We start from the raw sequence: 27,619 nt of genomic DNA on the forward strand, positions 1-27,619 counted from the left end.
AACTGGGGATGGGAACAAGCAGTGGAAAGTCAGATAATAAGAAAGTAGATCACCACTAGACTTTTGACGGCACCATAAGCCAAGAGAAAGGATCAAGGAAAGAGGAAAATAAAGATCCGAAAACAAAGATCCTTCCGAAACTCTCAGCGCTGACGTCGCCTGGAGCTGCCATCCACAATCACCGGCGAGGCAGGGCCAGCCCCGCAGCCGCCGCCGCCCCGGCCGTGGTCCCGGTCATGGTCCCACACCCGGCCCCGGTCCTTGTGGTGCCGGTCGCCCTTGTCCTTGCCCTGGCCCTTGCCCCTGCTCTTCGACTGGCTGCCGCCGCCGTCGCCGCCACCACCGCCACGTGGACCCTGAGACGGCTCTCCAGCCCAGGGGGCGGGGCAGGAGCCGACGTATGCCTCGCCGCTCACGTACTCCGGGGCGCGGGGGTTCATGCCGGAGGAGGCCGGCATCTGCGGGTACGGCTCGTAGTGCTCGGCCGCCTGGTCGTGCGGGTAGGCGCCCGAGGGAGAAGAATCAGCACCGCCCGGATCCGTGGCCGCGGAGTAGGCGTCGCCCGAGCTGGCATACTGCGTTTTTTTTTATTTCTTTCATGTCAGCTCTCTATATTCTTCACTTATACATTGGTGTGTGTGTGTATGTGTGTGTATGTGTGTGTGAAACCTCCCGATGGAACCCCAAGTGTGACGAGTGCAACTTACGGCATGGTCTGGAGGGCCCGAGGCCGAGGCCGTGGAACCATACGCGTCGGCATACTCCTGCAGGCCGTACGACGACGGAGTGGCCATGTCGGCGCCGTAGCTGGCGGGCCCGGCCGCGGCTGGGGGCGGATAGGCCGCTGCGATAGCGGACTCCTCTCCCGCCCTACACACGCCGCGGATCGCGATGGCATTCTCGGCATTGCGGTTGCAGGCGATGATGGCTCGCCCCAGGAAGATGCCACCGTCGAGGCGTTCTGAAGGGCAAAACCAAAAAAAAATGGCACACAAGTCAGTAGTTTGTCTCAAGTATGTGGCTGGAATTGCTGAACCCAAGAAAAGACATACGAAAAGCTGCGCAAAAGTTCTCAAATCCGGTCACCCTGATCCAACCGCTAGTACTCCTCCGGAATATCTCGACGTGATCCACGTCGGCCACAGGCGTGACAAAGTCCTTCAGGCGTTGCCGCGATGCGCGAAAGCCAAGCTGGAAGCGAGCTGTCAGTATGGCTTCCGTGAAAAAACGATTGCATAGCCCTCAACATACATTGGCTACCGGGATATAGTACACGTCCGTATCCTTCCCCGGAGGAACTACTACGGTGTAGGTAAACGACATGGCTTCAAGATGCAGCCTTCTTCTGCTGTTGAGTCGTGATTTCTACGAGATCTCGGTTGCTTGTTGGCACTCTGAATATGGCGATTGAGCTATGTGGAAAGCCTCGCCAAAGGGACTATTGGCAAACTCTGTAGACAGCTGTGCTTGAGTTGCTGTAATTGAAAAGAAAGCTCGCAGTAAGATCAAGCAGAAGGAGGCTATTAGATAGAGAACTATGCCGCGCGGACAAGACTGTCAGGTCTCAGATATCAACAAGAGAATGAAAAGACAATCGTCGTTCCCATCCTGGACTTAAATATTGAGAAAAGACAGCCCATAGCGACTCGCCAGAAGCGCGTCTTAAGAGAAAACCGGTTTCCTGTTTTCAACACACACACAATACTCAGCAGCAAGCAAACAATAGCCAGGCAGCCTGCCACGTCGTTAGACATTTAGGGCGTCTCGGATCTGCGTCTCCCTCCTCCTGTTGCCTATCGACATCCTGACATTCAGCTCCTAGTCGAGATATGTTACTGGCCAGTGACCACCTTAGCCCAAGAGCGGAGGCTTCCCATCACGATGTGCACAAAGAATGGGGGGTTACATAGCAGCTTCTCACTGGGTGGTATGGCAGGGAGCAAACCGCCGCGGCGTGCGATTGACGAGGGTGCAGGCCGATGTCAATATGCAGGGGAGGCGGTTCGCCCCGTGCCATGAGGAGTGGCAGAGTCTGAATAGCAGACGGTATTGGCGTATATGTATTATTTACTCAAGCCCAGTGTTCTCGAGCTACCATCCAACCCTAATTGGTGAATCCAGATGCAGACGGCATTTGGAGGTGACCGAGTCAAGCTATGCTGAAGGGTTCCGGGTGCCGGGTTGCTGGTCCGTAATCGTAACAGTTCATCACTCCTGCGGCTTTATCTGGGTACGTCTGTGGAGCATGCAAAGGGGACCAGCTTCCACGAGCGAGTCGTGTGAGCGAGTCTGGGCTGCTTGTGAAATATGCGGCTACTGTCTGACCAATTTGCACTTGCTTGGTTGCACAGACCGTGATGGCGGCATATTATCACAGTGGCAGCTGGATCGACGGTGTATCTGCCGAATGTTCCCCTCGACTGCAAGGCTCTGAAGCTCAGCTTCGATTCGCTTGGAGTGCTTCCTCTCGCCGAGTAGAGATCGCCTTTCGTCATGATAGACTCTGGCACTCTGGTGAATCAACAGCCACCACAAAGTGATTTTCCTGATGTCTGTGGACAGGCCGGCTGTAGCCGCTGCGGGTCTGGTTGTGATTGACATCGGTGCCGCCCAGCAATTGAAACCGGCGAGCGGCTCGGTTCCGGGTTGGTTCGCCAGCCTCAGTTCGAACCCTGCAGCCCCCAAATTATGCAATGCCGGAGGACCTGTTCCAGGCAAGGATTGCGAGAGGAGAAGGCTGGCGGCGGCGGCGGCGTAATTTCTCGTTGGCTCCAGGTGTGCCTGCGAGGCCGTTCCCGGTTTAGCCCAAGCCCAAAATTGGCAGGGCTTGCATGAGCGCGTGCGGTTGTGTCACGGCTGTTGGCCGGGGATGCTGTCCCAATTCCCCGTCGAGGTCAGCAAAGCGCGGAGACTCTTGTGCAGACCTTATTAGCACCGTCAATCCTGAGCTGCATCCCACCATCCTGGATGGCTGCAGGGAAATCACTGCATGCCCATCCCCCAAGCCACAGCGATCACACCTCTCGTTTGAAGTGGAACGTATCGTCCAATTCGTCGTCCTCGCTCTCGTCTGCATCAATTTCGCCTGCGGGGACCAGCTCCAATGGTGATTCGGCTCTGCGCTCAGCACTGGGCCAGTCGGCGTTCGATGGCACCTGCCACGGGGGCATGTCTTGGTCGGAGTCTGCCATGCAGGCAAACATGTACTCGATTCCGTCGGTGAAGAACACGGTGGGGCAGTCTGTTGTTTCAACATTCAGCCACGAGCTGCGAACCTTGCTGGGACGGCTCGCTTCCGAGCGATGGTGACGGAAGCTGATGGATCTTGGGCCCTCCGACAGAGGATCCCAGACAAACGACATGTGCCCATTTTGTTCTCCGTCACACTGCACTAGAAGTGTTTCCCTAACCTTTGGATGCCACGAAAAGTCGACGATCGGTGCATGAAACATTAGTACTGATCTGAGTTCGGAAGACTGAACGTCCCATATCCAGATGGTTGTCGGGAAGTCCTCAAGCTTGGTAGCAACCAGGGCTGAGGTGCTGTCGAAGACAATCCGAGAAATCCCAGTTTTCGACTCGGATTTCTCACCAGGCGCTCGTCCAGGAGGCGCGAGTGCCTGTGTAGCCTTGACAAATTCGAATACTGAATGGCCAGTCATAGTGGACGTGCCTTGTTCTTGCCAGACCTACATTAGTCTCTGGTCAGCAACGCCGGCTTCTGGATCAAGGGGGCGTCCATCTCCTCACCTGAAGGGTGTCTCTAGGTTCCACGATAGCCGGGTGCTGTAGTCTCATGCCCTCGCTTACGGATTCCATATTGATGATGCATATGCACCAAGTGCTGTCACCCGCAGCGAGCAGCTTCGCATCGGGAGAGAACTGCACTGCCTTGACGCCCGCACCAAGCCTGCGATCTTCTGCATCCGGCCCCTGTGGCCCCATCCAAGTCCTGAACACATGCCCGTCGGGCGTATAGAACAACACCTTGTGGCCCTGGCCTGCAGACTCCCAGACGACGAGCCATTGGCCATCCGGGCTCCACACAAGCCCTTGAGCGTCAATAGTATCCGGGGACCAGGATCTCAGGACATCGAGTGTAGATGAAGAGTGGATGCTGACCATGTCCTTACCCGCAGACCGGGTCAGGAGTGCCAAATGACGTGTCCCGCGCCGGACTGAGAAGCCTCTGGAGGCAGTAGCCCCACTGAAGAATTTGGGGTTGCTGATCTCGGATGCCTTCAGTGTCTGAAGGTCAAAGACGGAGAACTTGAGCCCAAAGGATGAACAGATGAAGACTCGGCTTCCGCTTGGATCAAAGTCTACAAAAGCGGGCCTCGCACCTGGAGGGGTGGGATTCCGGATGTCTGCGTGGAAGGGGTTGTCCTGGAGGGCAGAGAAGACATGGATCTGGTCCTCGACGGCAACCAGAATGCGCTGGGACGTGGGGGACCATCGGAAGCCGAGAATGGGTCCAGTCATGTCCTGCGGCAGCTTGATGACATTGATGATTTGCAACGACTCTACTTGGCGGACGTTGACCACGCCTGGGAAGAGAGTAGCCACCAGAGTCCCATCGGGACTAGGAAGGCAGTGCGGAGAAGCTGTGAGAGGAACATCAGCGATTTTCGTGTGTTTCTTGAGAGTAATGGAGCATGCTCACACTTTGTTGGTGGAGAGAAGCGCATTGTGAACAGATCCCGGGGGGGGGGGGGGGGGAAGGACTTGGCCGGATCGTGAATCCTGTGCTGCGACTTGCAGTGTTTGTACGAAGAAAGGAGAACAGGTCCTTCTCGAGCTTGCCACACCAGTGCGAAGAACTTGTCGCCCCGACTGCTAGAGCGAGGATGTTGTCGAAGTTATCGTCACACAGCGCGCTCCCTCATTCCGAGTTCGGGGTTTCTTGTGCAATTCATTCTGCGTTGCAATCGGGCAGGCGTAGTGTTTACTTTGTGATTCCTGTTTTCGGCCTAGCGTGGGGACAGTGGCAGGACACTGGCGAGTTCAAGTTACAGTGGTCGTTCTAGTTACTGCTTAGAGCGTTTTTAGTGGTGCTGACCTCCGCGGAAGTCGTCACTCGTTCAAATCGACCAACCAAACTCCACTCCGTCCTCGGCCGCTTACTTGTAGTGGTGCTTCACGACCGCCGCCTATCACCGGACCTAAACGACTTGCCACTTTGTCCTCGGGGAGCCTTTCTGACTTCACATCATCTTGCTCTATAAGAGACAGAACCTCTCATGGCTCTTTTCTAAGACCTGTCGAACCCCAGATGTCATTGAGGTCGTCACCTCGTCTCTGTCAAGGATGAGAGCTGCCCTTGACTCGGTGCTCCTCGCGCCGAGAGCTGTTCAACCTCTGATATCCGGCGCTTTCAGGCCTCGGCGATCTTGCAAATTTGGGCACGTCAGAACCATCAGTGCCAGCACAGTGCTGCGTAAACCTGCAGTTGCTTCATGTCCTATAGGAGAGAATGAGACTGACAGGCCCGTGCTTGACCCGGACTCGGCGCCGACGGTGTCCCGGCGCGAAAAGCTTCGCGATGCCCGGCCTTTCTCTGATTTCCTCACCGACACTTTCAATCGACAGCACGACTACCTGCGCATATCAGTCACAGAGAGATGCAACCTGCGCTGTGTGTACTGCATGCCGGAAGAGGGAGTGCCCCTCAGCCCTCCACGAGAACTCCTGACTACGCCAGAGATCGTCTTGCTCTCATCGGTCTTTGTGTCACAGGGAGTGACGAAGATCCGGCTGACAGGAGGCGAGCCTACGGTACGCCGAGATATCGTGCCTCTCATGCAGCAAATCGGAGACCTGCGCCGTCATGGTCTCCGCGAGCTCTGCCTTACGACGAACGGGCTGTCACTGCACCGTAAGCTCGAGAGCATGGTGGAGGCCGGGTTGACAGGAGTCAACCTGAGTCTAGACACTCTAGATCCGTGGCAATTCCAGATCATGACCAGACGGAAGGGCTTCGACGCGGTGCAGCGTAGTATAGCCCGCATCTTGGAGCTGAACCGGGCGGGTGCCGGTATCCGACTCAAGATCAACTGCGTGGTCATGCGCGGCGTCAATGACAGAGAAATCCTGCCGTTTGTGGAGATGACGCGTGAGAAAGACATCGAGATCCGGTTTATCGAGTACATGCCCTTTGATGGCAACAAGTGGAGCAAGGGCAAAATGTTCAGCTATGAAGAGATGCTCGAGCATATCAGGGAAAGATACCCGACGCTGGAGAAGGTGCGCGATCACAAGAACGACACGAGCAAAACTTGGCACATCCCCGGATTCGCAGGACGGCTAGGGTTTATCACAAGCATGACACACAACTTCTGCGGGACATGCAACAGGCTGAGGATCACGAGCGACGGCAACCTCAAGGTATGCCTGTTCGGGAATGCCGAAGTCTCGTTACGAGACATTCTTCGCAAGGTCAACAACGGCGAACCTATCGACGAGGAGGCACTCGCGACCTTGAAGCAGCTCGCGCTGGCCCGGCGGCAGGACTTGTCAAACATCGATGTGCCACTCACACTGGCTCCCAACTCCAAGGAACTCCTGGAGGTCATCGGTGCGGCGGTCAAGAGGAAGAAAGCAAAACATGCTGGGATCGGCGAGCTGGAGCACATGAAGAACAGGCCGATGATTCTGATAGGTGGGTAGAAGATTCCACCCCCTTTTGCGCGCCGCACAAATATATCTCATCATCCTCCGATGATGCCCCGTTACCCCGTCAGTCAGGGTAGCTACCCCGGAATCCTCCCTGGTGATCTCATAGCCGAGTTCATACGCGATATGAACTAAGGAGGAAACACAGACTCGATCCGTCCGCGAGGGATGACACCACCCTCCGTCATCTGGAGGCCCGTCGGACAGGCCGGGGCCACATTCACTCGCACGCCTACGACTATCACTACCACGCCCTGGCGACAGCCAGCATTCACCCCCGCTTCTGGCCCCTTTACACATCATGCACCACCACAGCCCGCGCGTCTGTTCTCATCCATGAGCGGGCGCGCGCTTCGCAAGGACAACGACAGCAAGACGAAAGAATCACAGATGACTCCTCCTCCTCCTCCTCCTCATACAGCGCCCGCCCCCGCGCCGCCCAAGCTGACGCACGTCTCGGCCTCGGGCTCCGCGCACATGGTCTCCATCTCGTCCAAGGCGCCGACGTCCCGCACCGCCACGGCCGCCTGCACCGTGCGCTTCTCGGCCGGGTCGCCGGCGCCGGCGCTGATACGCGCGAACCAGGTGCGCAAGGGCGACGTGCTGGGCGTCGCGCGCGTGGCGGGCATCATGGCCGCCAAGCGCACGCCCGACCTCATCCCGCTGTGCCACCCCGTCGCCATCTCGCACGTCTCGGTCGAGCTCGACGTCGTCGTCGCCGCCGCCGCCGTCGAGGTGCGGGCGACGGTCGAGTGCGACGGCAAGACGGGCGTCGAGATGGAGGCGCTGACGGCGGCCGGCGCCGCGGCGCTGACGGTCTACGACATGTGCAAGGCGGTCGACAAGGGGATGCGGGTCGAGGGGCTCAGGGTCGTGTTCAAGGACGGGGGCAAGAGCGGCCGGTGGGTGGAGGGCGTGCAGGACCAGTCCGGGGTTTAGAGAGCTTGAGGGGCTTGCTCGGGCGAGTGTAGTCTGCGTCGCGCCGGGCCATGGGAATCTACCTTGTACGAGAAATGCCATGTTGGGTGAGGGATAGTCAAAATAGTGACGATAGTCTACGGGAGCTGGTATGGTCTAGCCCTCATAGGACCCTGATTTTCGAGACCCCTTATTAGTCTCAGGGCCCCTTTACGGCCCGGCGGCAAGCCACCACCGTCTTGCATCCGTGCGAATGACATCTAGCAATAAGGACCCGGCCATTCTCAGGGCAAATGAAATCAAGTTTGCTTATTCTGACCAAGTATGGGGCACGCGACCAGTTTCGCCAACATCACACATGCATACGCATCCGTACTTGGTAGTCTGGTGGCCGCGACTCGAGAGTGATGGTCGTATGTAGTAGCGGCCTCCCCGACATTTCTCCGCGCGGCAGCAGCAGAGCTAGCATGCTTCCATCCACCGAGGCCGAGGCTTCTGGAAGGAGTGGCAACGCCCCCGGCTTGCCATCGGCGACACTGGGAGGCTTTGCCCACCGACGGAGAGGCAAAGGAACAGATACAAGTAGTTACAAGCACGTCCTTGCGTAGCCAAACAGAGGTGAGAAATTAGGCTGCTCGCGGCTCAAGCCTTTCTGTCCGCGCGGGATCCCTCCCACCTAGTTAAGAGGGATCATCGTGGGGGCAAACATCTGCAAGTAGTCAGGTCCAGGAACAGGAACAAGGCACGTCTCGGTCTTTTGCCGACCATATGCCCCCCCCCCAACTTGGGCTAGCATCACTTGCTGCTTTTGGCCCGGTCAACACGAGCTCTGCTCTGTTTTCTCTCTTTCATCAGGTTGCGGCTGGCCGAGTGTCCTAGCCTCCTTGATGGCACAGAAGAGAGTGATTAGTTTACCAGAACTGGTTTGCTCTTCTCGCCAAGTCCCGGGGCCTAGTCTAGTGCGGCGGCGCGAGGCAATCTATTAGCTAATGGGGACCCATCTCGGGCGGCCCTGGTCGCACTTCTGGGCTGCTGCTTTGCTGCTCTCAGTAAGCCCTCCCGACGAACCTCTTCGCCGCCGACCCGACGAACGAAGGTTAGAGCGAACGAGCGGGCTTGTTGGTGTCCTCCACTCTGTAAAGATTCAGGGTCCTCTGCGTCCGTTGATCTACAAGTACTGACTAGCAGGTTTTAGTAGGGGATAACGCACGCTGGACCGTGCTCTGGTTTAGTTAGGAACCGTTGTCCAACTGCCTGCGTTGCCGCCGGTTTTTGCCTGCTTGCTTCTTCTTACATGAAGAGTTTACGAGACATGCTAATTGTGTTCTACGCAACGGTACACTCACCATGTTGTTCGAGTACTGTTTGTTCGCCAAGGCCGGCAAAGTCAGCTTGTGGCAAAGAAGATATGGGAGCGTTCTTTGCGGTATCACGTACCCAACCATCGGGGCAAGTGGGCGCCTCGGGCCAGCAGACCAGCCAGCAGATCTCAAAGTTGGAAGCGTGAAGCTTGCTCGAGCGGACGGGGCTCTGGTCGACCTTGATGTGGACGCTTCAAAGGCACACACAGTCATCGTCAGCTTGTACAATCCTTCCAGTAGCAGGCTCTCTGGACGCGAATGTAAACGTACGTCACGTCGTCCTTGGTGTTGCGGTGGTGCTTGCCAGTGCCAAAGTGAGAGGCCCAGGGCATGGCAGAGGCGCCAGCGGCGAGGGTGACGAGAGCAGTGGTGAACTTCATGATGATAAGTGTAGTAAAACAGTGTTGAAGATGTTGGCTTCGGTTGTTCTGAATAGGTCTTGGTGTCCTGTCTGGTTCGCCTCTTTCTCTCCCATCGAGGGGGGAATTTAGCTTCTTTTATAGACTCTCCTGGTCAACAGGACGGCGCCCAACCCCCGCCGCTCTCTGATCCTTCAACATGCAAAAGCTATGAGGGCTCTGACCCGGCGTATCCTGCTCTTGGCCGACTCGGAGACCATATCGTGTCCCACCGATATGCTGTGAACCCGTACATCGAAATCCCGATCTACAGATGGATGGTCACCTGTGCCAGACCGTGGCTAAAGCTCTCTGTGCCCGAGCAGCCTTCAAAATCAGTGAACAATGTCTGCATTTGGTCACCTGCACCGACCTGTTTCGGGGTTTGAGAGTGCCCCGACAACGGATCATGGCCACTGTCCCCCATGAGAAACATCGGGAGGCTGCCCGCATTGATAAATATACGACGCGAGACCCTGCGGAGGGAGGGTCGGCTGCTGCGGGCCACGGCCCCTATCCTGCATATGAGTGGAAACCAGGGTCCAAATCGTTGGGTAAAGTGTCTGTCTGGCGGTCTCGAAAAACGGTCTTTCAGCTCCGGGAAGCGTGTGTCCTCAGCCCGGATGCGTGGCAGGTCGGTAATGTCGGCAAACGGTCGGCATGGAGCCGCCAACAATAGAACAACCAACACTGCCTAGTCGGTACTGGTTGAACCACGATCGAGAAATTAAACAACACGACGCATCGTCGATACACTCGGTAGTGACGTGCATGACACAAGCGAGGGCTGTTTCAGGAGAGGCTGTCACCGCCGCGAGGCTTCCTGGCTACCTACGTCAACCTGCCCGCCATTCTTTCAGATCTGCTGTGACGGTGATGCAACAGGACAAGAGATCTCCGTGGCCATTGGACTGCGGCCTAGCCGATGGGAGCTTGACTTCATAGTTCGATCTTTAGTCCCGGCGCCCAGTCCCCGTTAGTTCGAGACATTCCAGAATTCGGGAGGGATCAACAGACCAATCACGCGGCGACGATAAGATGTCCAGAGCTGGCCTATGAGGTGTTGTAAACTGAGATGAAGCAGACCCGTTGAATATGCAGGTGCAGGGATGGCGCGCAGGGATTGTCTCGTCCAGGCGGAGGAGCTGGGCAATATTCCCGCGTTGGAGGAGGCGTGGCACACACTGGGCAGGATGCAGGCATCGTGAGGAGGAGCCTTTCTTTTCCCCTCATGGCAGGTCGAAGCGGTGAGAGAGAGAGCATTCCCTGCTCTCTCCAGCCCAATGCTGTACCAAGGCCCACGCTTTGCTTTGCTTTTGCTCATGCGCGATTGATCCTGCTCGTTTGGTGGCATCGTGTGAGCATTCAAGAAAGCGCTGAAGCACAAGGTGCGGGAGACTCGGCGGGCGCAGAACGACACGTGAGAACGAGATGGACAGGCATGTATTCCCCAGTATTTCCAGTTTTGCGACAGCCAGCTCGAGGGGCGGCCTGGGGAGGACGAAGCATGCGACAGGCCGCCTCGCCCGCCTCGCCCACCCTCCTCCTTACGGCCTCCCCCTTGACGCTGTGGGTATCCGATCCCGCAAGAGGCGGTGGGACCGCTGGCCCAGCACGTTGGAGCCAATGAGCAGACGACCAAAGATAAGAGGAGAATGCCGAGGCGGCGGAGCTTTTCTGTTCATGCACCAGGACACCTAACTAGGACGTAGGTTGTCGCCAGCAGAAGATACCGACTTGAGGCAAGTAGCAGCTGAATCAAAGTTACAGAGTACCCGAGTTATCCTTCTGTTCTGGAAGGGTATCTCGGTAGCACCAACCGGCATGTCTCAATGCGGCAGCCACTGAGGTAACCCTAGCAGGTCTGGCGCGGCTGACGGAGGTGGCAGTGGCAATTTGGACGACGGCGACGGGCGATGGGGTCGTATTGGGAGAGATTGAGAGATTGAGAGATGAGCGATGCATTGGTGGTGTGGTGGTAGCGATGGTGAATGGCTGTTTGGGTGGCACTGGTGGGTGGTTTTTTGACGGCAATGGTGGGGATTCTCAGGTGCGAGTCTAAATTGCGACCGGCGTCACTGCATCTCTGGGCCATGTCTAGGCCATCTCGGACTCTCTCGACTCTCTCGACTCAGGACGAACGGGACGCGCGAGTCGAGAGGCTTGCTCCCCGTCGCTAAAACTCTTAGGGTCTCTCGACATGTCTATCAATCCTTGGACGAGGTACATGCCTTCTTTCTGCGATCAAGCCTCGAGACTGTTGATGAGAGAGAGTTTCTCGAGAGGGCATGATGCATGCTAGGAGTCTAGGTACCCCAAGATGTGTCTCAGTGTCGCACGCACGCTGTGGGCAGGGATGCATTCCGACTGCGGAGGTGACGGCAACGGCGTGGAGTTGCATTGTAAATTGTACGGAGTAGGTGTACCGGACGGAGTAGCAGGACCAGCCAGCCGTTTTACAAACAACCAAAGACGGCAGGGAAGGGTGTGAATCTCCTGAGGAATGAACTTCTCCGTTCTCCTCCATCCTCGCATACATAGAGTTTCTGATGGCCAGACTGTCATAAAGTTAGACCACACGATCGTCAGGACTATGACGCCAACGGCATCACCCCGCGGGGAGGAGATACCGGTATCAAAATCAGGCCCTTGTCTGCTGCTTGCTCTGGCATTGAAATCTGGTGATACCAGCCGCACCGATCAAGGCCTGACGTCGTCGATGAGCTATGAGCTCGAGATCAGTGCCTTTTTCGCGGGCAAGCGAGAGACTGATGGGCGGTCCTTCCCTTGTTTGGGCAATTGAGCAGACGACGAGGGTCCATCCATGTCTCTCGTCTCTCACACGCCCAAGAACCGTGGGATCCATCCCGGGTCCCATCGAGATTCGCCCAAATGGCCCAGGTCGGCCACTGCAAACCCAGTCCATGCAAGCCATCGCCCAGGACTACTGCACAAGTGAACCATGCCATTGCTCCACCATGTGGGACGGGAGACACGAGCCAGGACGAGCGAATCCACGTTTGCGCCGGCGGCCGGGATGGTATGCGACGCTAGAGATCCCCTAAACAGAGACGGACATGGGTGGACACTGGACAGGCAAGACAGGATACCCACCGCCCATCACTTCCAGGCGGCGACAAGGACTGAGGACGGACTGCGAGTTCTGGCTCAACGGGTGCTTGTCTCCATGGGGGGGGTGGGTGCCACTCCCTCCCTCCCCGAGGCCCGCGAGTAAGATCGGCTGTATTTGACAATTCGACGACCAGACAGAGGCTTCGATAATAGAGGGAAACCCAGCCTCTGGGTGTTCGTCGAGATCCTCTCCCTCACACCCGAGGATACATACTCCGTACCTACCTACAAGTAGAGGCAGCCCCTGCTTTGCATTGTGCGGTCCGCTTTTCAAGGAATGAAATAACTAGGACCCCTTCCCTCGCCTTACATGCCTTATCTCGTGCCCATATCATACATACCTACTTGTATAATCACTGCTCACCAGTCTGGTCCGATCACTCAGCCAGTCAGTCGCCTTATCTCTCCTCCAAGCCACCGGCGGTGAATACAGACGCGCGCCCATTTTCAGAGTTTCGACACATACTCCCGTACACACACCTACCTCTTATTAACTTCTCTCCTAATCCCAAATGGCTCCCCGGTCTCTCCAAGCTTAAAGGGAAAAAGGGTGTTGATCTTGCGAGGTTGCTGCATTGTGCATTGCTAGCCCTTCCCCGAAAAGTCAACGCTGTACACCGACTGCGCAGAACCCGCCAATTGCCGGCCCTCCATAACACACCCTAGAGCGACGCTACCTCGCTGCTCCTCCCGACGCAACATTCGCATTACTTGACCACTGCGCCGCCCCGGCACCTCTCGCCCGCTTCTCACTTCCACACCACAAGAGGTCGCTCCTCGAAAGAGTCTTTGGGTAGAAGGACGACATCACAGGCTCGTCGCTAGGTTTCTGGCTTTTAATACTCTACCATCTTCACCGAGTCTTTGTGGTCCTTTCTTTTGGTCGCGCGACTCGACTTCGAATCAAACCCCGGCCCGCGATCGCATTGCCCGCCGACCGCCCTCTCTCTCTCTCTCTCTCTCTCTCTCGCCGCCAACAACATTTCTCGATAGCTCTATTGAACATAATATTATGGCAACGCAGTTCATAATGCCAAAGGCACCTGGCCCACCGCACAGCAACTTCCACCAGCCACAGCACAACCAGCTGCCGCCTTTCCAGTCCTCTCACTACAACCCCAGCTACCGGAGCAGCCCCCAGGTCTCGCCTCTCAGCACGATGAGCACCTCGACCGGCTCTTCCCCGACCTCCCCCAAGCCGCGATGCGCCCGCCAGCTGCCTCCTTCCTACATCCCCGCCGTCTTGCGCCCGACGCAGCACTCATGCAAAGCGCCCTATCCCAGGCCAAAGGCCGAGGAGGGAGCCGCCGACGATGAGCAGCCGCCGCGCTCGAGCGGCAGCTTTATCAGCCTGCCCGGCCTCGCTGCGATCGGCATTAGCCGTCTGAGCAGGCGGTCTACCGGCGACAGCGGCAAGTGCATCGACGGCAGCTGGAATCTGGACCAGTTTCCCGAGGTCAACGGTCTCCCGTCCAGAGATCACTGGAAGGTATGTTGTCACTACTCATTCGCTCGAAACCCTCACTGGTGATCTGAGCGCAAGCTGATCGTGATGGACCACAGCCCGACGCCGATTCCACCATCTGCGACGAGCCCACCTGCAAGCGACACTTTACCTACTTCAACCGGCGGCACCACTGCCGCCGCTGCGGCAACATCTTCTGCGACATGCACTCGGCCTTTGAGGTCCCCCTCGACGAGAGCGCCAACTACAACCCCCGCGGCTCTCCCTCTCGCTCGTGCTCCCACTGCTACAAGGAGTTCAAGTCCTGGCGCAGCCGCGCCAACAGCCAGTCCTCCTCCACCTCCTCCTCGGTGGACTCGCAGGGACCCGCCACGCCTCTGCCCCAGCACACGAGCGCGACGGCGCCCGCCAGCCCCGTCGCCGCCGGCGCCTGCAAGAGCGGCGGCCTGAACCCGCCCAAGGCGCCCGCCGAGGTCGCCATGAGCGTCCCGCGGGACTGGAACTGGAGCACGTTCTAGGTGAACGACGACTATCTCCTCTGCCCCACCCCGCCGCCCCCGGAGATGCTCTTCCCCTTCACCGAGGACGACGTCGGGGTCCCAAGGAGGCGCCTATACGACCTGGGGAGGCGGAAAGAGCCGGAGGCCTTCACCTCGGGCTTTGTTATCTCGAAGCATCAGCAGCAAAAGCACGCCGCTTAACCTCCCTGGCTGCGTTTCTCCGCCATATATACCCAGCAAACCGTCTCGGGACACACAAGGACACACATCACTTCTACACCGCCACCCATCAGCCCAACAGCGCTCCGGCCAGACAACCCGTCGCTGATACCCAAAGATCTAGCTATGAAATATCCACGGCTGGTCTCTCTCGTCTACACAACTATCCACACCTACCTCACTACTACGACCACCACCCTCACCTGACATGATCAGTGAACGACTATAGAACGGGCGTGATTACTACCCATGATCGCTCTTGCCAGCAAGCATGACTTTGATGGACACGACCTAGACTTTGGCCTAGAGCACAGAGTTTCTCTTTTGATTTTTGCGTTTTTGATCTCTTTCGGACAAGGTCCTGATTTTGGGATGTCCTTGCACAGCATCGGCGTTTAGGTCCTCGATTTTCTCCATTAGATCTGGGCAGGGGTTTTGTTTTTTCCCATCCTTATTTGTGCTCCAGGGAAAAGACATCTTGTGTGTCTACGTTTGCGTTTGCGCAAAGCCTTTTGATATACCTTCCCCCGAACTGGAGTCTTTTTTTGTTACCCACCTCTCTCGATTTCTTGCCGCATTTTCGCGTCGGGCATTGGACATGGTTTTCCTCCAGTCAGGGTATAGGTATATATATATATAGAGAGAGAGAGAAGAGTCAAGGCCGGGAGATCTTGCAAGCAAGCGGTGTCTTGTTTTTTTTCTTTCTAATTTTGATACATACCCTCGGCGCGCGCATGCATGCATGAATGAGGTGGTTTGGTCGTCTCGTTGGGAAGCCTTTTTTTTTTTTTTCAAACACTAGACAGATACCATGAAGTTAATGAAGAAGAAGAAGATTGAACAACCGCGATCCCGAGTCGAGTTCCCATGCCATGAGACCAGTGTGTGTGATCCTTTGATGAAGTCTGGCGAGAACCCTCTCTACCTTGACCATCTCATACAACACCAGAGGAAGCAATTCACAATCATGGATGGATACAGAACACACAACACCCCGTCACCAAGCAAGTATGCACCATCTCATCTCACATACACACATAGAGGACAAGACGCTTCACCAAACAGCCTCTGCTGCAGAAAACAAAGATTTGGAAATTTCCGCTAATATCAACAGTAACGCCAGTTCACATGTATATATACCACACAAAACCCCCCGGGGGCCCCCTTTGCCACTCCCCCCCTTTTTGATGCTCCGAGCCGCAGATGTCGCAAGCTCATAATGCCCAATGTCTATATCTCCCCGTAGACCTCCATTTTTTGGGTTGCCACTCACGCAAAACCTCTCCCAGACCTTTCTATACCTCTCCCTCTCCCTCTCTCTGTTCTTCTTCTCTAAAAGTCCTCTCTCTATTCTATGGCTCGCTCGCCATTCTGTTGTTCTGCCCATCAAAGACCAAAAAAAAAGAAAATACAAATTCAACTTTGCTCGCTGAATGAGTATTGATTGGAAAGGGCGTGGCAGTCAGTCGCCCACACCTCATCATCCTCGAACCAACTTCCTCACCCATCCTCCACAAGTCTTCCCAAACCAACGCGCACACACTGCAACTCACCCTTCTCACCTCTTGCCCTTCTTGCCAGACTTGGCCTTGCCGTTAGCCCCCTTGGCCGGCACAGCCAACTTGGCCGGCGCAGCCTCGTCGCCATCCTCCTCCTCCTCAAAGACGACCGCGCTGCCGTCGCCATTGCTCTCGCCGTAGACCTCCTTCTCCAGGCCGCGGGCCGCATCCCAGCCCGCCTTCTCGGCGAGCACGACGTTGCTGAGGCGGCGCAGCACGGCCGCCGTCGCGGCGTCGGCGCCGCCCTTGCCGTCGGCGGCCGACAGGGCCCGGCTCTTCTTGCTCGCGCGCGCGCTCTCGGCCGTGCTCCGGCGAATGTACGAGGCGATGAAGAAGCTCACAAACAGGTACGTCAGGGGCGCCAGGTACAGCACGTTGAGCCAGATGGCAAAGGTCTGGCTCGACGTCGTGATGCAGGGCACCACCTTTTGCGCGTACGTCGTGTGCTCCGCGGCGGTTCCGGCGGCGGCCTGCTGCGAGGCCGCCGAGGGGGCGATGGGCTGGGCGACCTTGGAGGCGGCGCCGAGGATCAGGTTCTTGATGTTATCAATGAGCGCGGGCTCCTCGGCGGCGGCGGCGGAGGCGCCGGCCGTGGTGTTCTGGGCGACCTTGACGGCGACCGGAACGGTGTAGGAGACGAAGGAGTGGGCCATGGCGTAGGAGGCGCCGACGAGGAACTGGGTGATCTGCAGGGTGGTCAGGGAGCGCTTGATGAGCATGGGAACCTTGATGTTGAAGGCCGTGATCGTGTAGTAGGTGTACTAATGATCGAGGTTAGTTATCCATCTCTGGGTGTCGACCGGGGAAAAGCCCAAGCTGCTCTCCCGCCACGAAGAAGAGGGACAAAAAAGACGTACCATCATGGCGTGGATGCCCGAGTTGACGAAGCAGAACATCCAGATCGGGGAGCTCATGTAGCGCATGCCGGCCCACATGCACAGCATGGCGCCGGCGTGGTGGTAGGTCTGCAGGGTCGAGCTGAACTTGCCCTTGGCCAGGATGATGAAGGTGTCGAGGACCTCGTAGAACTTGCTCAGGTAGAAGATCCAGCCGTAGAAGGCCAGGCCCTCGTTCCACATGCGGCCGGGCTGGGTGCGGCTGGGCTCCATGCCGGGGACGGCACCGGCGGCGAAGCTCTGCCACTGGTTCGTCTCCTCGTCAAAGTAGGCAGAGTTGCCGAGTCCCGGCGCGCCGCTGAGCTTGCAGAAGCTGTCGACGGTGCCGGCCAGCCCGGTCGGGCCCATGGGGCTCACAATGGTGCGGCGCAGAGCGCCGAGCATGCCCCAGAAGGTCCATGCCGAGTAGACGGCCAGGAAGACGTTGTGGAGGACGACAAACCAGAAGAAGGGTTTGGTCTTGCTGATGCCCCACGGCCGCTTGTTGGTGGACTTGTTGTACCTGTTGAGGGCCTTGACAGTCACGGCATACACAGTGGCAATGGTGAGGGGGACCCTGGGGTCGAGCAGGGCGGTATAGACGTGATCGGGAATCTCGAAGGGCGGAGCGAAGGCCATGGAGCCCGGGGGCGGAGGAGGAATGAAAGCCGGGCTCGAATTGGGTGGGAACTTGAAAAAGGACGAGGAGGGCAGAGTTGCCATGACGGGCTGTGCGGAAGCCATTGTGAGATGCTGGGGGCCTGAGCCGTGGGCGTGAGGGTGTCGAGGAGCGAAGGTAGACCTGACAGAGGCTTGACAGGTTCAGAATATCGCCAATTGACCCCGGGGGGGAGGATTGGGAGCTGGAGCAAGTTTGTCGCCTGTCGTGTGCCCAGACGCCGAGGCTGGTGGGGCGCGGAGCTCTTTTGTTGAGGATCGACTCGTCGCGCGAAACCGACGATGCAGACGGCCGAGACGTCAAAACTTAGGAAACAAAACCAAACAAGTAGGAAAGGAAAATCTGTCTGGTCTGGGTCCCGGTAAAGGCCTAAGTAGATGAAGGGGAGGCTGAGAGACTGGAGTGAGAAAGAGAGATTTGGCAAGGGAAGCTATGTATAGAGGAGGTATGGTTGTATGTACAAGTACTCGGTCCGTATAAGTGCGGCGGGTCGGAAGCACGGGTCAGGAGGAGGAGGAACCAGGTTCTACGGAGCAGAGGATTCTCGAGGGGAATGAATGCGTGTCGAGCGGTGTTCCGTGTTCTTATTATTTCTGCATCCCTTTCCTACTCGTACGCTCGACAATGCCCTTGTGTGCTTGAGGTATCACTGGCCGTTGGAGGAGCCCTTCTCGAACTCGGCAGCTGGGCGTGGAGAAAAAAAAAAAGTTGATACCAACAGGGTAGAACAGGGTAGAGATCCACTTGACAGACACCCACCACCCACCACACGCGAGATCCTCGGCACTCCTGTAGCTACCTAGCTGGGTTCGTGTTGGACGCTGCCGAATTTGGCTTCAGCTGGCGATACTGATCATGTCCGTCTGGCCGCGCATAGAGAGAGACAAGTTGGAAATAAAGAGACCGGACTTTCCACTTGTATCTCTGCTTGGCAATCACACAGGGCAGGCAGTCAATGAAACAGCACAAGATGAAACATGATCACCAGGAAACTGGCTTCCGCGGCGGGTACGGCACGCTCGGGAAAAAAGACAGTGCATGCATGTGCTGAACAGAAGTCGCCCAAGATGAGAATCACAGGATTGCTGTCACTGGATGAATGCACGCCCAGGCGGAGCGACTGGACGTCCAAACCAATTTTTGTTGGGAAAAGGCAAGTGGCAGCCAACCAGAGCGCCGGAGCGAAGCCGCCACCGCCGTTCAAGGACTGGCCGGGCCTGTAGCCCAAGACGGAAGTTGCTGTGAAACATGATTTGCCAGCGGGGGTTTTTTTTCAGGGTCCGGGGGAGCCATTGATTACGTACTGTACTTGTCTTTAGGTACCTAACTGTACTGTAAGCACCTAGAGAATGGCACGATTTGAACCAGTCTGCAAGAAATAAGGGCTTCTCCTTAATAAGGATGGGATGAATAACTACCTAGGTAATAAGACTAACTAGTGCTGGCTTATCAGACTTGTAGTAATTTCTACTTATCGTACCTCGCAATGTCGAGAAGCAGTAGAGCCGCATTCAGGCTTCCCAGGGTCCATGTCCCCGGCAGGTAACGACTAGGGACCCAACTTTTACCACAAAGAGACAGCAGCACCGGCCGGGATTGAGGCAGACCCTGGAGGCGATGGAGGCCAAGCCCGCTCCGCATCCTCAACAAACTCGGGTTGGTCACTGTCACAAGCAAAAAAAGAAAAGCAAATCCGAACATCGAACATCGAACATCGAACATCGAAAGAAACATCATCACCGCCGACACAGCCAAACTGATCAAATTGACCTGGTGGGTGGGATTGCTGCTTAATAATGGAGGCAATGGAGGCAATGGAGGCAATGGAGGCAATGGAGGCAATGGGGCCAATGGGAGACAATCAGTTGTCTATGCTCATCCGAATGGGCTTTTCTACCTCGCTCAGGCAAGAGTCCAAATCCGATGGACCCTTCCCTTGACGCGAGGTTATCACCAACACGCCTGCCTTACCTCCGTCCTGACTCACAGAATACTGACTCGACTATGTACTCTCCGGCAGAATCAAAGGGCCTGCGTGGTATTTCCAAAAAAACAGCAGCGCCATTTCCGAACAACAGCATGTTTCATATGCTTGATTGTGTGCCCGGCATGCCACTGGCAGTCGCAGAGAGGGTTGGCCGTGTCATCAGGCCGGGACTGACACAAGTTTGTCGATGAAGTTGAGTGTCCCCGAGTCAAGTGAGAACAATGCACCGGAGCCAGTAAAACTCTCCTTCACACAATATCACGGCCTCCTTCGAGACGCCTTGATGCGACGAGAGATCTCGACGCTGGGGTCTGTTCTCCCTACTCCGTAGGTAATCGCAGGGCTCCCGAGTGAGTGGCACGAGCTGAAGTCAACGAGGTCGCCGTCTGGTCGAGCGTCTCCACCGCAAGCCGAGGCTCCCCCGCATTGAAAGACGCTCCAATACGCCAGTCAGTCCACCAGCGAAGCTTCTATTTGGCTCGCTCGCGGATTGCACAACCCAACATATGCAGCTCAAACCCTGTCTCCCCCGCGCGTGTGTGCAAAGGCCACCTGCGTCGTCGAATAGGTACCGAGAATGGCTGTATCCGGCGCTCCCGTAGGCCTGTCCAGCATCGAGAGGTCTGAGCCAGGCATTGTGCACTCACAATCGAAAGAAAGCCCGACCTATGGTCGCAAGTAGACATGGGGGATCAGCGTGGCTACAGGAGACATGCCATCAGCCTTTGCAAGCTTCTTTTGCATTGCAATCCTCGTACAGAGCGAGTGTCCTTTTGGGTGCCAGAGCAGAGCCACTCGCTCCCCGCGGACAGACGCACCAGTGACAGCCCAGTCGTCTGGGGTGGTGTCCTTTTTTAGCGGCCTGCACCAGCGCGGAACCGCATCGATTGGAGCTCCAGCGTGAAGCCATTCCCGATCCAGGCTCGGCCATCTCCACACCCACGTCGCTGGCTGGTAGACGCCCTTCTCCAAAACCCCGAGGGGAAGAGGGGATGCAGGAGCTGCCTTGTCCCTTTTGGAGCTGTGATCTTCATTTTTGTGATGGCCCTTTTGGGCAAAGGAGAGCCAGACAATCGTCTCATGTTTCTTTTCAGCTCGTGGCAGGCTAGCCCTTGTGGTGGTCCTGCTTCTCTGCCGCCCGCTAGTCCGAGGAAGTGGTTTATATATCGATGTGTCGCGACCCTCTATCTTTTGTTTTCGTAGCGTAGACCTCATCACATCTTGAATGACACGCGGCCGCGTTGACGTGAAGCTCTTGCCCACCACAGCCGGCAGCCATGTCTTCCTCCTCGTACTCTGAGTACCATGTCCCAGAGACGGCTCCCCCAGCCGACCTCAAAGCACCGTGCCCTCCACCGCTGGCCGCAGCGCCCTCGGGAGACTTCTGGAACGAGACGCAATGGAAGGTGCTGTTGTCTCTGCTCGACGCCGTCGTTCCGTCTATCGTGTCCGAATCGGACGTGACCAACAAGTTCGACCAGCGCAAGCTGTCCCAGTCCCAATATTCTGCCGCCGCCGCCAAGGCCCAGGCGTCAGTGCAGATGAAGCCGAGCGACGAGCTGCTCAAGGCATACCTGCAGGAGAGGATGCTCGACAAGCCGGCCTTTGTCGACAACCTGAAGAGGACACTGGACAGCCTGCCTCCCAAGACGAAGAATGACCTAGGAGGCGTCCTCTCGCTTCTCTCGTGAGTCCCAAGCCATGTGCATCCCATCCCTCCCGCGCCTCACTCGTCTGACACGAGCCCCTGCCCACCAGGTCGAGAGCCGGTGCCTTTGTCCTGACGGGCTACTGCACCCCGGTCCAGGAGCAGCCCATCCACATCCGCGAGGCCATCCTCCAGTCCTGGCTCAAGTCGTGGATCGGCACCCTCCGCGGCCTCGGCAAGTCCCTCACCATGGTCGCGCACGTCGCCTACCTCGAGACGTCGCCCCTCTTCAAGCAGATCACCGGCTACCCGGACGTGCCCGCCGACTGGAAGGCCGGCCGCCACTTTGACTACACCTTCCTGCAGTTCCCCGCGGACCCGGCGCCGGCCGTCATCGAGACCGACGTCGTCGTCGTCGGCTCGGGCTGCGGCGGCGCCGTGGTCGCCAGGACGCTCGCCGAGGCCGGCCACCGCGTCGTCGTCGTCGACAAGGGCAGCTACTTCCCGCCCTCGCAGCTGCCCATGCCGCAGGAGGAAGGGTCGCGCTACATGTACGAGAACCAAGGCTTCATCGCGACCGAGGACGGCTCGCTCAGCGCCGTGGCCGGCGGGTGCTGGGGCGGCGGCGGCGCCGTCAACTGGTCCGTCTGCCTGCAGACGCAGGGCTTCGTGCGGCGCGAGTGGGCGCGCCAGCACGGCCTGGCCTGGTTCGAGACGCAGGACTTCCAGGACGCGCTCGACCGCGTGTGCGGCCTCGCGGGCGCGTCCGAGGACGGGGTCCGGCACCCGCACCGCGCGCGCGTCGTGCTCGACGGGGCGCGCCGGCTCGGCTGGCACGCCAAGGCGACGCCCGTCAACTCGGCCGGCGAGGACCACTGGTGCGGGCACTGCCACCTCGGGTGCGGCGGCGCCGGCAAGCTGAGCACCGTCGTCAGCTGGCTGCCCGCCGCGGCCGAGGCGGGCGCCCGCTTCATCGAGGGCTTCCTCGTCGACCGCGTGCTGTTCGACGACGACGGCAAGAAGGCCACCGGCGTCGTGGGCACGTGGACGTCCCGGGACGGCAATGGCGGCGTCAGCGGGCCGCTGTCGGAGAGGACGACGCGGCAGGTCGAGATCCGGGCCAAGAAGGTCGTCCTCTCGGCCGGCTCGCTCTGGAGTCCGCTTATCTTGATGAAGAGCGGTGTCAAGGTGAGTTGCACTTACTCTATCTTTAGGACAGAAGGGGGGGGGGATGCGGAAGGGGGAAGAGAGTTTATAACTCCTTTTGACTGACTGTATATGTAGAACCGGAACCTCGGCCGCAACCTCCGCCTGCACCCGTGCAACTTTGTCAGTGCCTGTTTCGAGGAGGAGACTCGTCCCTGGGAAGGTGAGTTCGGGGCAGCAAACTCTTTTTCTTTGTGTGTAGCAAGCTGCCAGAAAACTAACCACGATATATATATGGTTAGGCGGCATCATCACGAGCGTGTGCACAAGCTTTGAGAACTTGGACGGACAAGGCCACGGCGTCAAGCTCGAGCCGACGTGTATGCTGGTAAGCGATACCCCGGAGGATTGGTTGCCAAGGTCCCCTCCACACACCTATCTACTTGTATCTCCCTCCTCCACCAACCACCCCCACTGTAAGCCGGAGCCGTCATGTTCTCCCTCTTTCTTGCTGACAAAACGTCGTCTTCGACCAGCCCTACGCGGCGCTGTCCTGGGTCCCCTGGCGCAGCGGCCTCGACTTCAAGCTCGGCGCCCTGCGCTACCGGCACCTCGCCAACTTCATCTCCCTCACGCGCGACCGGGACTCGGGCTCCGTCTTCCCGGACCCCGTCACCGGCCGGCCCCGCATCGACTACACCCCGTCCCGGTTCGACGCCGCCCACACCCTCGAGGGCGCCGTCGCCCTGGCCCAGATGTGCTACGTCGCCGGCGCCACCGAGATCGCGGTCGTGCTGCCGGGCATCGAGCCGTTCGTCCGGGCCGCACCGCCGCCGCCACCACCACAGAAGCAGGCGGGCGGTGACGACGACGACTCCGGCAGCAACCTCGGCGTGTCGGACCCGGCGTTCGAGAAGTGGATCGCGCACGTCCGCAAGGTGGGCAACCGCACGCCCGACGCGGCCTTCAGCTCGGCGCACCAGATGGGCACGTGCCGCATGAGCAGCCACGCCGGGGCCGGGGTGGTGGACCCCCGCGGCCGGGTCTGGGGCCGCGAGGCGCTCTACGTCGCCGACGCGAGCGTCTTCCCCAGCGCGAGCGGCGTGAACCCCATGGTCACCAACATGGCCATCGCGGACCACATCGCCAGGGGCATCGCGAGGGAGCTCGTTTCCGGGGCGTGAGTGGGTGGTTTTGTCCCCCGAGTTCAGGGGCCGGGCTGGAGGGGGGCAGGGGGTGTCTTGAGTGAGGTTAGCATGATGATTGGAGTGAGTGGGTTTTACTTCTTCAGCCCAGGCTGTCGACAAAAGCGGTTTGTAAAGAAAGCATGCGGTCCAGTTTGTTTTTGTTCTATTGGTTCTATTTCGTCTACCAGCGTTGGTCGAACGGATGTATGATAGTACATCTAGTCTAAACTGCTTGATCCTCTGGCCATACCATACTCGGGTCACAAAGCTCGTATCGCAGAACCTGACCGAAGTGTGACATCTTGGTCGACCGAAACCCTCCAAGACTCTCATACCCCCTTTTTTGAGAGTTGGGGGTCGTCATCATCGTGATCATCCAACAGCAACAACAAATCCCTTGGCGTGTAATGCTCTGTGCGGCTTAGTCGACGCAACGCCATTCTGATCTGTTTTGCAAAAGAATTCGCCGTGGACGGGCAGCCGCGGTGGATGTACTGTACATCGACATGATGGATCAAGTGTCATGTACTGTACATAGCTCCCCCCTACGGGGCAGTTTCTGTCATATCTGCACGATCCCGGTCTGCGTGAGGAACTAACTTTTGTGCATTGGGCTCTACCCACCAGCGGCGGCCGTTGCTGCAGTCCGTTGGCCCCGACGAGAACTTCGTTCAGCCTCGAATCGGGCAACATTGTTCCACATGACCCTTCTATCAGCCCCCCCGGCAACGCCTCGGTCCTCTGGTGAGTGAGTGGCAGTGGTCGGGGATGGTGGATTTGGCGAGCACCCTACACCCTAGCCCAGGGAACAGGGAAGGATCAAACCCGTCCAGTCATCTCCTCGGACTCGACTGCCGACTGACAGCAAAGAGCCTCATGCAGGCAGTGAGATAGCGCTGCTTGGCTGTTGGATTGGCGTGGAGAGCATCTCGGGGGAGGATTGCGTCTACCAGGCTGCAACATGCCGTCAGACAGGTGCAAAACTCACAACAAGCTGCTCTCCGTGACGTGACCGCCTGGTATTTCCGGGCTCGGCGTCGCCTGCTTAGAAAGCAACCAGCAAGAAGGCAGGACGTGAGAAGCAACAGTCCAAGGATGTTGGCTCTGTAAGCTCGGGGGGCCGCACAAACGGGCCAACATCGCCATCGCCCATCGCCCATGCCCGGCTCTGCCGCCTGCGGGCTCGAGGCACCGGGGCAAGACGTCCCGAGGGTGGCTGTAGCGATTAGAAAGCGGTCCTGGAGCCAGCAAGGGCCAGTCGAGCCTTGATCACCACCACCACCACCACCCTCGCCAACTCCCGTGATCCCTCCCGCAGGTGTGTTAAATCACTGCCTAGAACCAGGGGGGGGGGCTCTACCCTCCCTCCCTCCCTCCCTCTCTTCGCCAGCCGCGCCAACCAGCGTGAAGCAAGCGCTTTTGGTGGGAAAACAGCACTTTTGGTCCCCCAGTCCGGCTCACCAGATGCACATGCAAGGCACGCGCCTCGTTTGGCCGCAACCGACAATCCCAACGTCTGCCGGGCACACAACTCGCCGGGGGCACAGGAGACGCTGACGCGAAAGGGGACGGAAAGCGGATCCTAAAAGAGACGCCCGGGTCTCACCGTGAATGCCTTCTTCCCTCATTTTTTCCCTCTTCCTACGAACAGAACCCCCGGTCCCCGCACCTCCAACAGGCAACGGCGTCGCTTATTGTTATGCTATGCTGCAGCGCAGACGCACCAGTCTGCGGTCAGCCAACCCGCCCGCCGCCCGATCCAACGAAAAGATGGAAGGAGGACTAAAAGAGGCTTACCCAACCTATCCGGAACCCAGTGACAGGTAGTATCTCCAGGTAAGGTTATGAGGGGGGAGAGGGGGCTCCTCCTCCTGCTGACCGCGGCTGCTGCTGCTGCTGCTGCTGCTGCTGCTGCTGCTGCGACGGGCTGACTGCATCTTTTGCTTCGCATGTATGCAGGCATGCATGCATGCATGCGCGCAGATCCCGCCAGGCTGCCCCCTCTGTAACGCACCGCCGCACCTTGGGCGGGGACAAAGTGCGAGGGAAACCCATCCCTCTGAAAATTAAGAAAATACACCTTGCCAGGCTGACAGGATTCCCGCTCCTGGTGAAAGTGGCGGGGAATCGGGAGGGAGAAAACAGAATGCAAAGGGAAAGAGGGTGAGAAAACGTATGCTCGATGCTGCTGCGAGGTTGCAAAAGCAACATCGCGAACCTACCTCACTCACCAAATTACACCCGGATTTTTTGCCAACCGGGGAATAGTTAGGCAATCGTGTAAATTAATCGTGCTGCCTTCAAATTTGCGAGCTGAGTGTTGCTGCTCACGCAGCTCATCTCACCCACCTCATCTACCCTCCAAAGAGCAGGGGAGAAGGCTGTCCAACGAGGAGCCGTCCCAAGCACTCCGCAACAAACCGCACGGAGGCCCGGGCTGTCGGGTCCGTGGGAGAACGCTGACCTGACAGCCCTTTGGCTTAAATGGGATACCGGGACCAGGGAACAGGCAGAGGGTTCCTTCGTATCTACTCCAATCGTTGCTGACAGCCCGCTGTCTCTTCGCAACCCCCTCCCCATCTTCAGATTGACCAGCCGCGCAACACCTTTTGATAAGTCGAAAAGGGGTTTGCCTGATCTGGAGAAAAGGAGTAACTAGATTGTCACCTTGTCATTGGATTGCCCGCCCGCCGCAAAAGTTCAGGGGGGTGGCCAAGATAGATTACTTTTGTGTTCCCTTCGCACGACTTTCTAGCAGCAGTTGCACAAAACACACACACAGCAGTAAGACCCCCCAAGGCACATACATCATGTTTGCCGAACGGACCGAACCTATAAGACAAGGAAACCAAAGAGAAGAAGGATATGTCAGCGTCTCCCCCGTCCCCTCAAGGCCGTCATGCTGTAATACCGCCCGCCCCTCTCAGTCCCTTCGTGTAAGGCAGGACAGAGAGCAGCACGGGTTATTAATCAAGCGAGGAGCAATGGCCTCCTCACCTCACCTCACCCGGCCGCAGTTCGGAGCCAGATAGTCCCGGGATGATACTGTAACCATGGGGTCATTCGACCATCTCAATACGGACCGTGTATCACCGAGTGTGTGTGTGTGTGTGTGTGTGTGTGTGTGTATGTGTAAGTGTGTCTCGCAGTGAGGCCCTCCGATCCCGCGCTCTTCTTGTGGAAAGATAAATCGCGGGTGTTGTCGGCATATGCAGTACATCGCCGCGCGCTTGCCTGTGCAGCGCACGCACAGCCACCATATCCTTGGCTTGGGAGAAGAGACAAGCATGTGCATGCAACCTTTGCAAGACAGACGTTCGTACCCAATGATACTTTAACGATGTCACATGCAGTGCAAAAGCAGACAAGAGAAAAAAGAAGGGTGTATACACTGGCGAGTGAGGCGATTCCCTTATGAGACAAAGTCACCCACCCACCCTTCAAAAAGTCAAAGCCACCAAAGAGGAGAGAGGCAAATGCTGGCAATCAAGCTTTTTGTCCTTTTTTTAAAACACAGGGTTGCTTTTTTGTTTGATTTCTGTTATTGCTCAGATTAACTACTAATATAAACGACAAAACCAGTGTGATGCCAAATGGGCCAACACTGTTTCTCGGTGTGCCCGCAGAGGGGGTGTCCAGCCGCCAGGGCCGGACGCCGCTTTCTGATCCACCCGTTTGAGAGAAGTTTCCTGCATCTCATGCCAGAGCCCCAGGGAAAGGGAGGGAATGCCAGAGGTCCTGCGCGGCAGGTCCGCTCCGTGTGTCCCTGGGTGGCGCGCCTTCGTCACTTCTGGGACGGGGGTGGCGCATGTTGATGCGTGTGGTGAGTAAACCACTCCCGCCCAAGGAAGACTTATCGGCATGTGGTGAGAT

General features: G+C 57.7%; 7 protein-coding genes across 7 annotated transcripts; 3 read left to right on the top strand and 4 right to left on the bottom strand.

The window, feature by feature from the left end:
• Positions 1-143: 143 nt before the first annotated feature.
• Positions 144-1,323, bottom strand: E0L32_008221 (uncharacterized protein; the record flags this gene model as incomplete). Its single annotated transcript, XM_031143051.1, has 4 exons — positions 144-575; positions 708-961; positions 1,053-1,191; positions 1,252-1,323. The coding sequence occupies 4 exons, from the start codon at positions 1,321-1,323 to the stop codon at positions 144-146; spliced, it is 897 nt and encodes a 298-aa protein (XP_030992543.1).
• A 1,691-nt stretch (positions 1,324-3,014) lies between these two features.
• E0L32_008222 (uncharacterized protein) lies at positions 3,015-4,688 on the bottom strand (the record flags this gene model as incomplete). The annotated part of the gene is made up of 3 exons (XM_031143052.1): positions 3,015-3,689; positions 3,751-4,604; positions 4,664-4,688. The coding sequence occupies 3 exons, from the start codon at positions 4,686-4,688 to the stop codon at positions 3,015-3,017; spliced, it is 1,554 nt and encodes a 517-aa protein (XP_030992544.1).
• A 619-nt stretch (positions 4,689-5,307) lies between these two features.
• E0L32_008223 (uncharacterized protein) lies at positions 5,308-7,611 on the top strand (the record flags this gene model as incomplete). Its single annotated transcript, XM_031143054.1, has 2 exons — positions 5,308-6,658; positions 6,821-7,611. 2 exons carry the CDS (start codon positions 5,308-5,310, stop codon positions 7,609-7,611), a joined length of 2,142 nt encoding a protein of 713 aa, XP_030992545.1.
• A 930-nt stretch (positions 7,612-8,541) lies between these two features.
• Positions 8,542-9,331, bottom strand: E0L32_008224 (uncharacterized protein; the record flags this gene model as incomplete). Its single annotated transcript, XM_031143055.1, has 4 exons — positions 8,542-8,758; positions 8,801-8,813; positions 8,937-9,142; positions 9,222-9,331. 4 exons carry the CDS (start codon positions 9,329-9,331, stop codon positions 8,542-8,544), a joined length of 546 nt encoding a protein of 181 aa, XP_030992546.1.
• A 4,180-nt stretch (positions 9,332-13,511) lies between these two features.
• Positions 13,512-14,464, top strand: E0L32_008225 (uncharacterized protein; the record flags this gene model as incomplete). The annotated part of the gene is made up of 2 exons (XM_031143056.1): positions 13,512-13,970; positions 14,045-14,464. The coding sequence occupies 2 exons, from the start codon at positions 13,512-13,514 to the stop codon at positions 14,462-14,464; spliced, it is 879 nt and encodes a 292-aa protein (XP_030992547.1).
• Positions 14,465-16,223: 1,759 nt separating this feature from the next.
• E0L32_008226 (uncharacterized protein) lies at positions 16,224-17,843 on the bottom strand (the record flags this gene model as incomplete). Its single annotated transcript, XM_031143057.1, has 2 exons — positions 16,224-16,985; positions 17,082-17,843. 2 exons carry the CDS (start codon positions 17,841-17,843, stop codon positions 16,224-16,226), a joined length of 1,524 nt encoding a protein of 507 aa, XP_030992548.1.
• A 3,199-nt stretch (positions 17,844-21,042) lies between these two features.
• On the top strand, positions 21,043-23,743 carry E0L32_008227 (uncharacterized protein; the record flags this gene model as incomplete). The annotated part of the gene is made up of 5 exons (XM_031143058.1): positions 21,043-21,452; positions 21,524-22,601; positions 22,698-22,782; positions 22,862-22,947; positions 23,096-23,743. 5 exons carry the CDS (start codon positions 21,043-21,045, stop codon positions 23,741-23,743), a joined length of 2,307 nt encoding a protein of 768 aa, XP_030992549.1.
• Between the last annotated feature and the right edge of the window lie 3,876 nt (positions 23,744-27,619).

Source organism: Thyridium curvatum (genome assembly GCF_004353045.1).
Source record: "Thyridium curvatum strain D216 chromosome Unknown NODE_53_length_294859_cov_82.703090, whole genome shotgun sequence".
Lineage (NCBI taxonomy): Eukaryota > Fungi > Ascomycota > Sordariomycetes > Thyridiales > Thyridiaceae > Thyridium > Thyridium curvatum.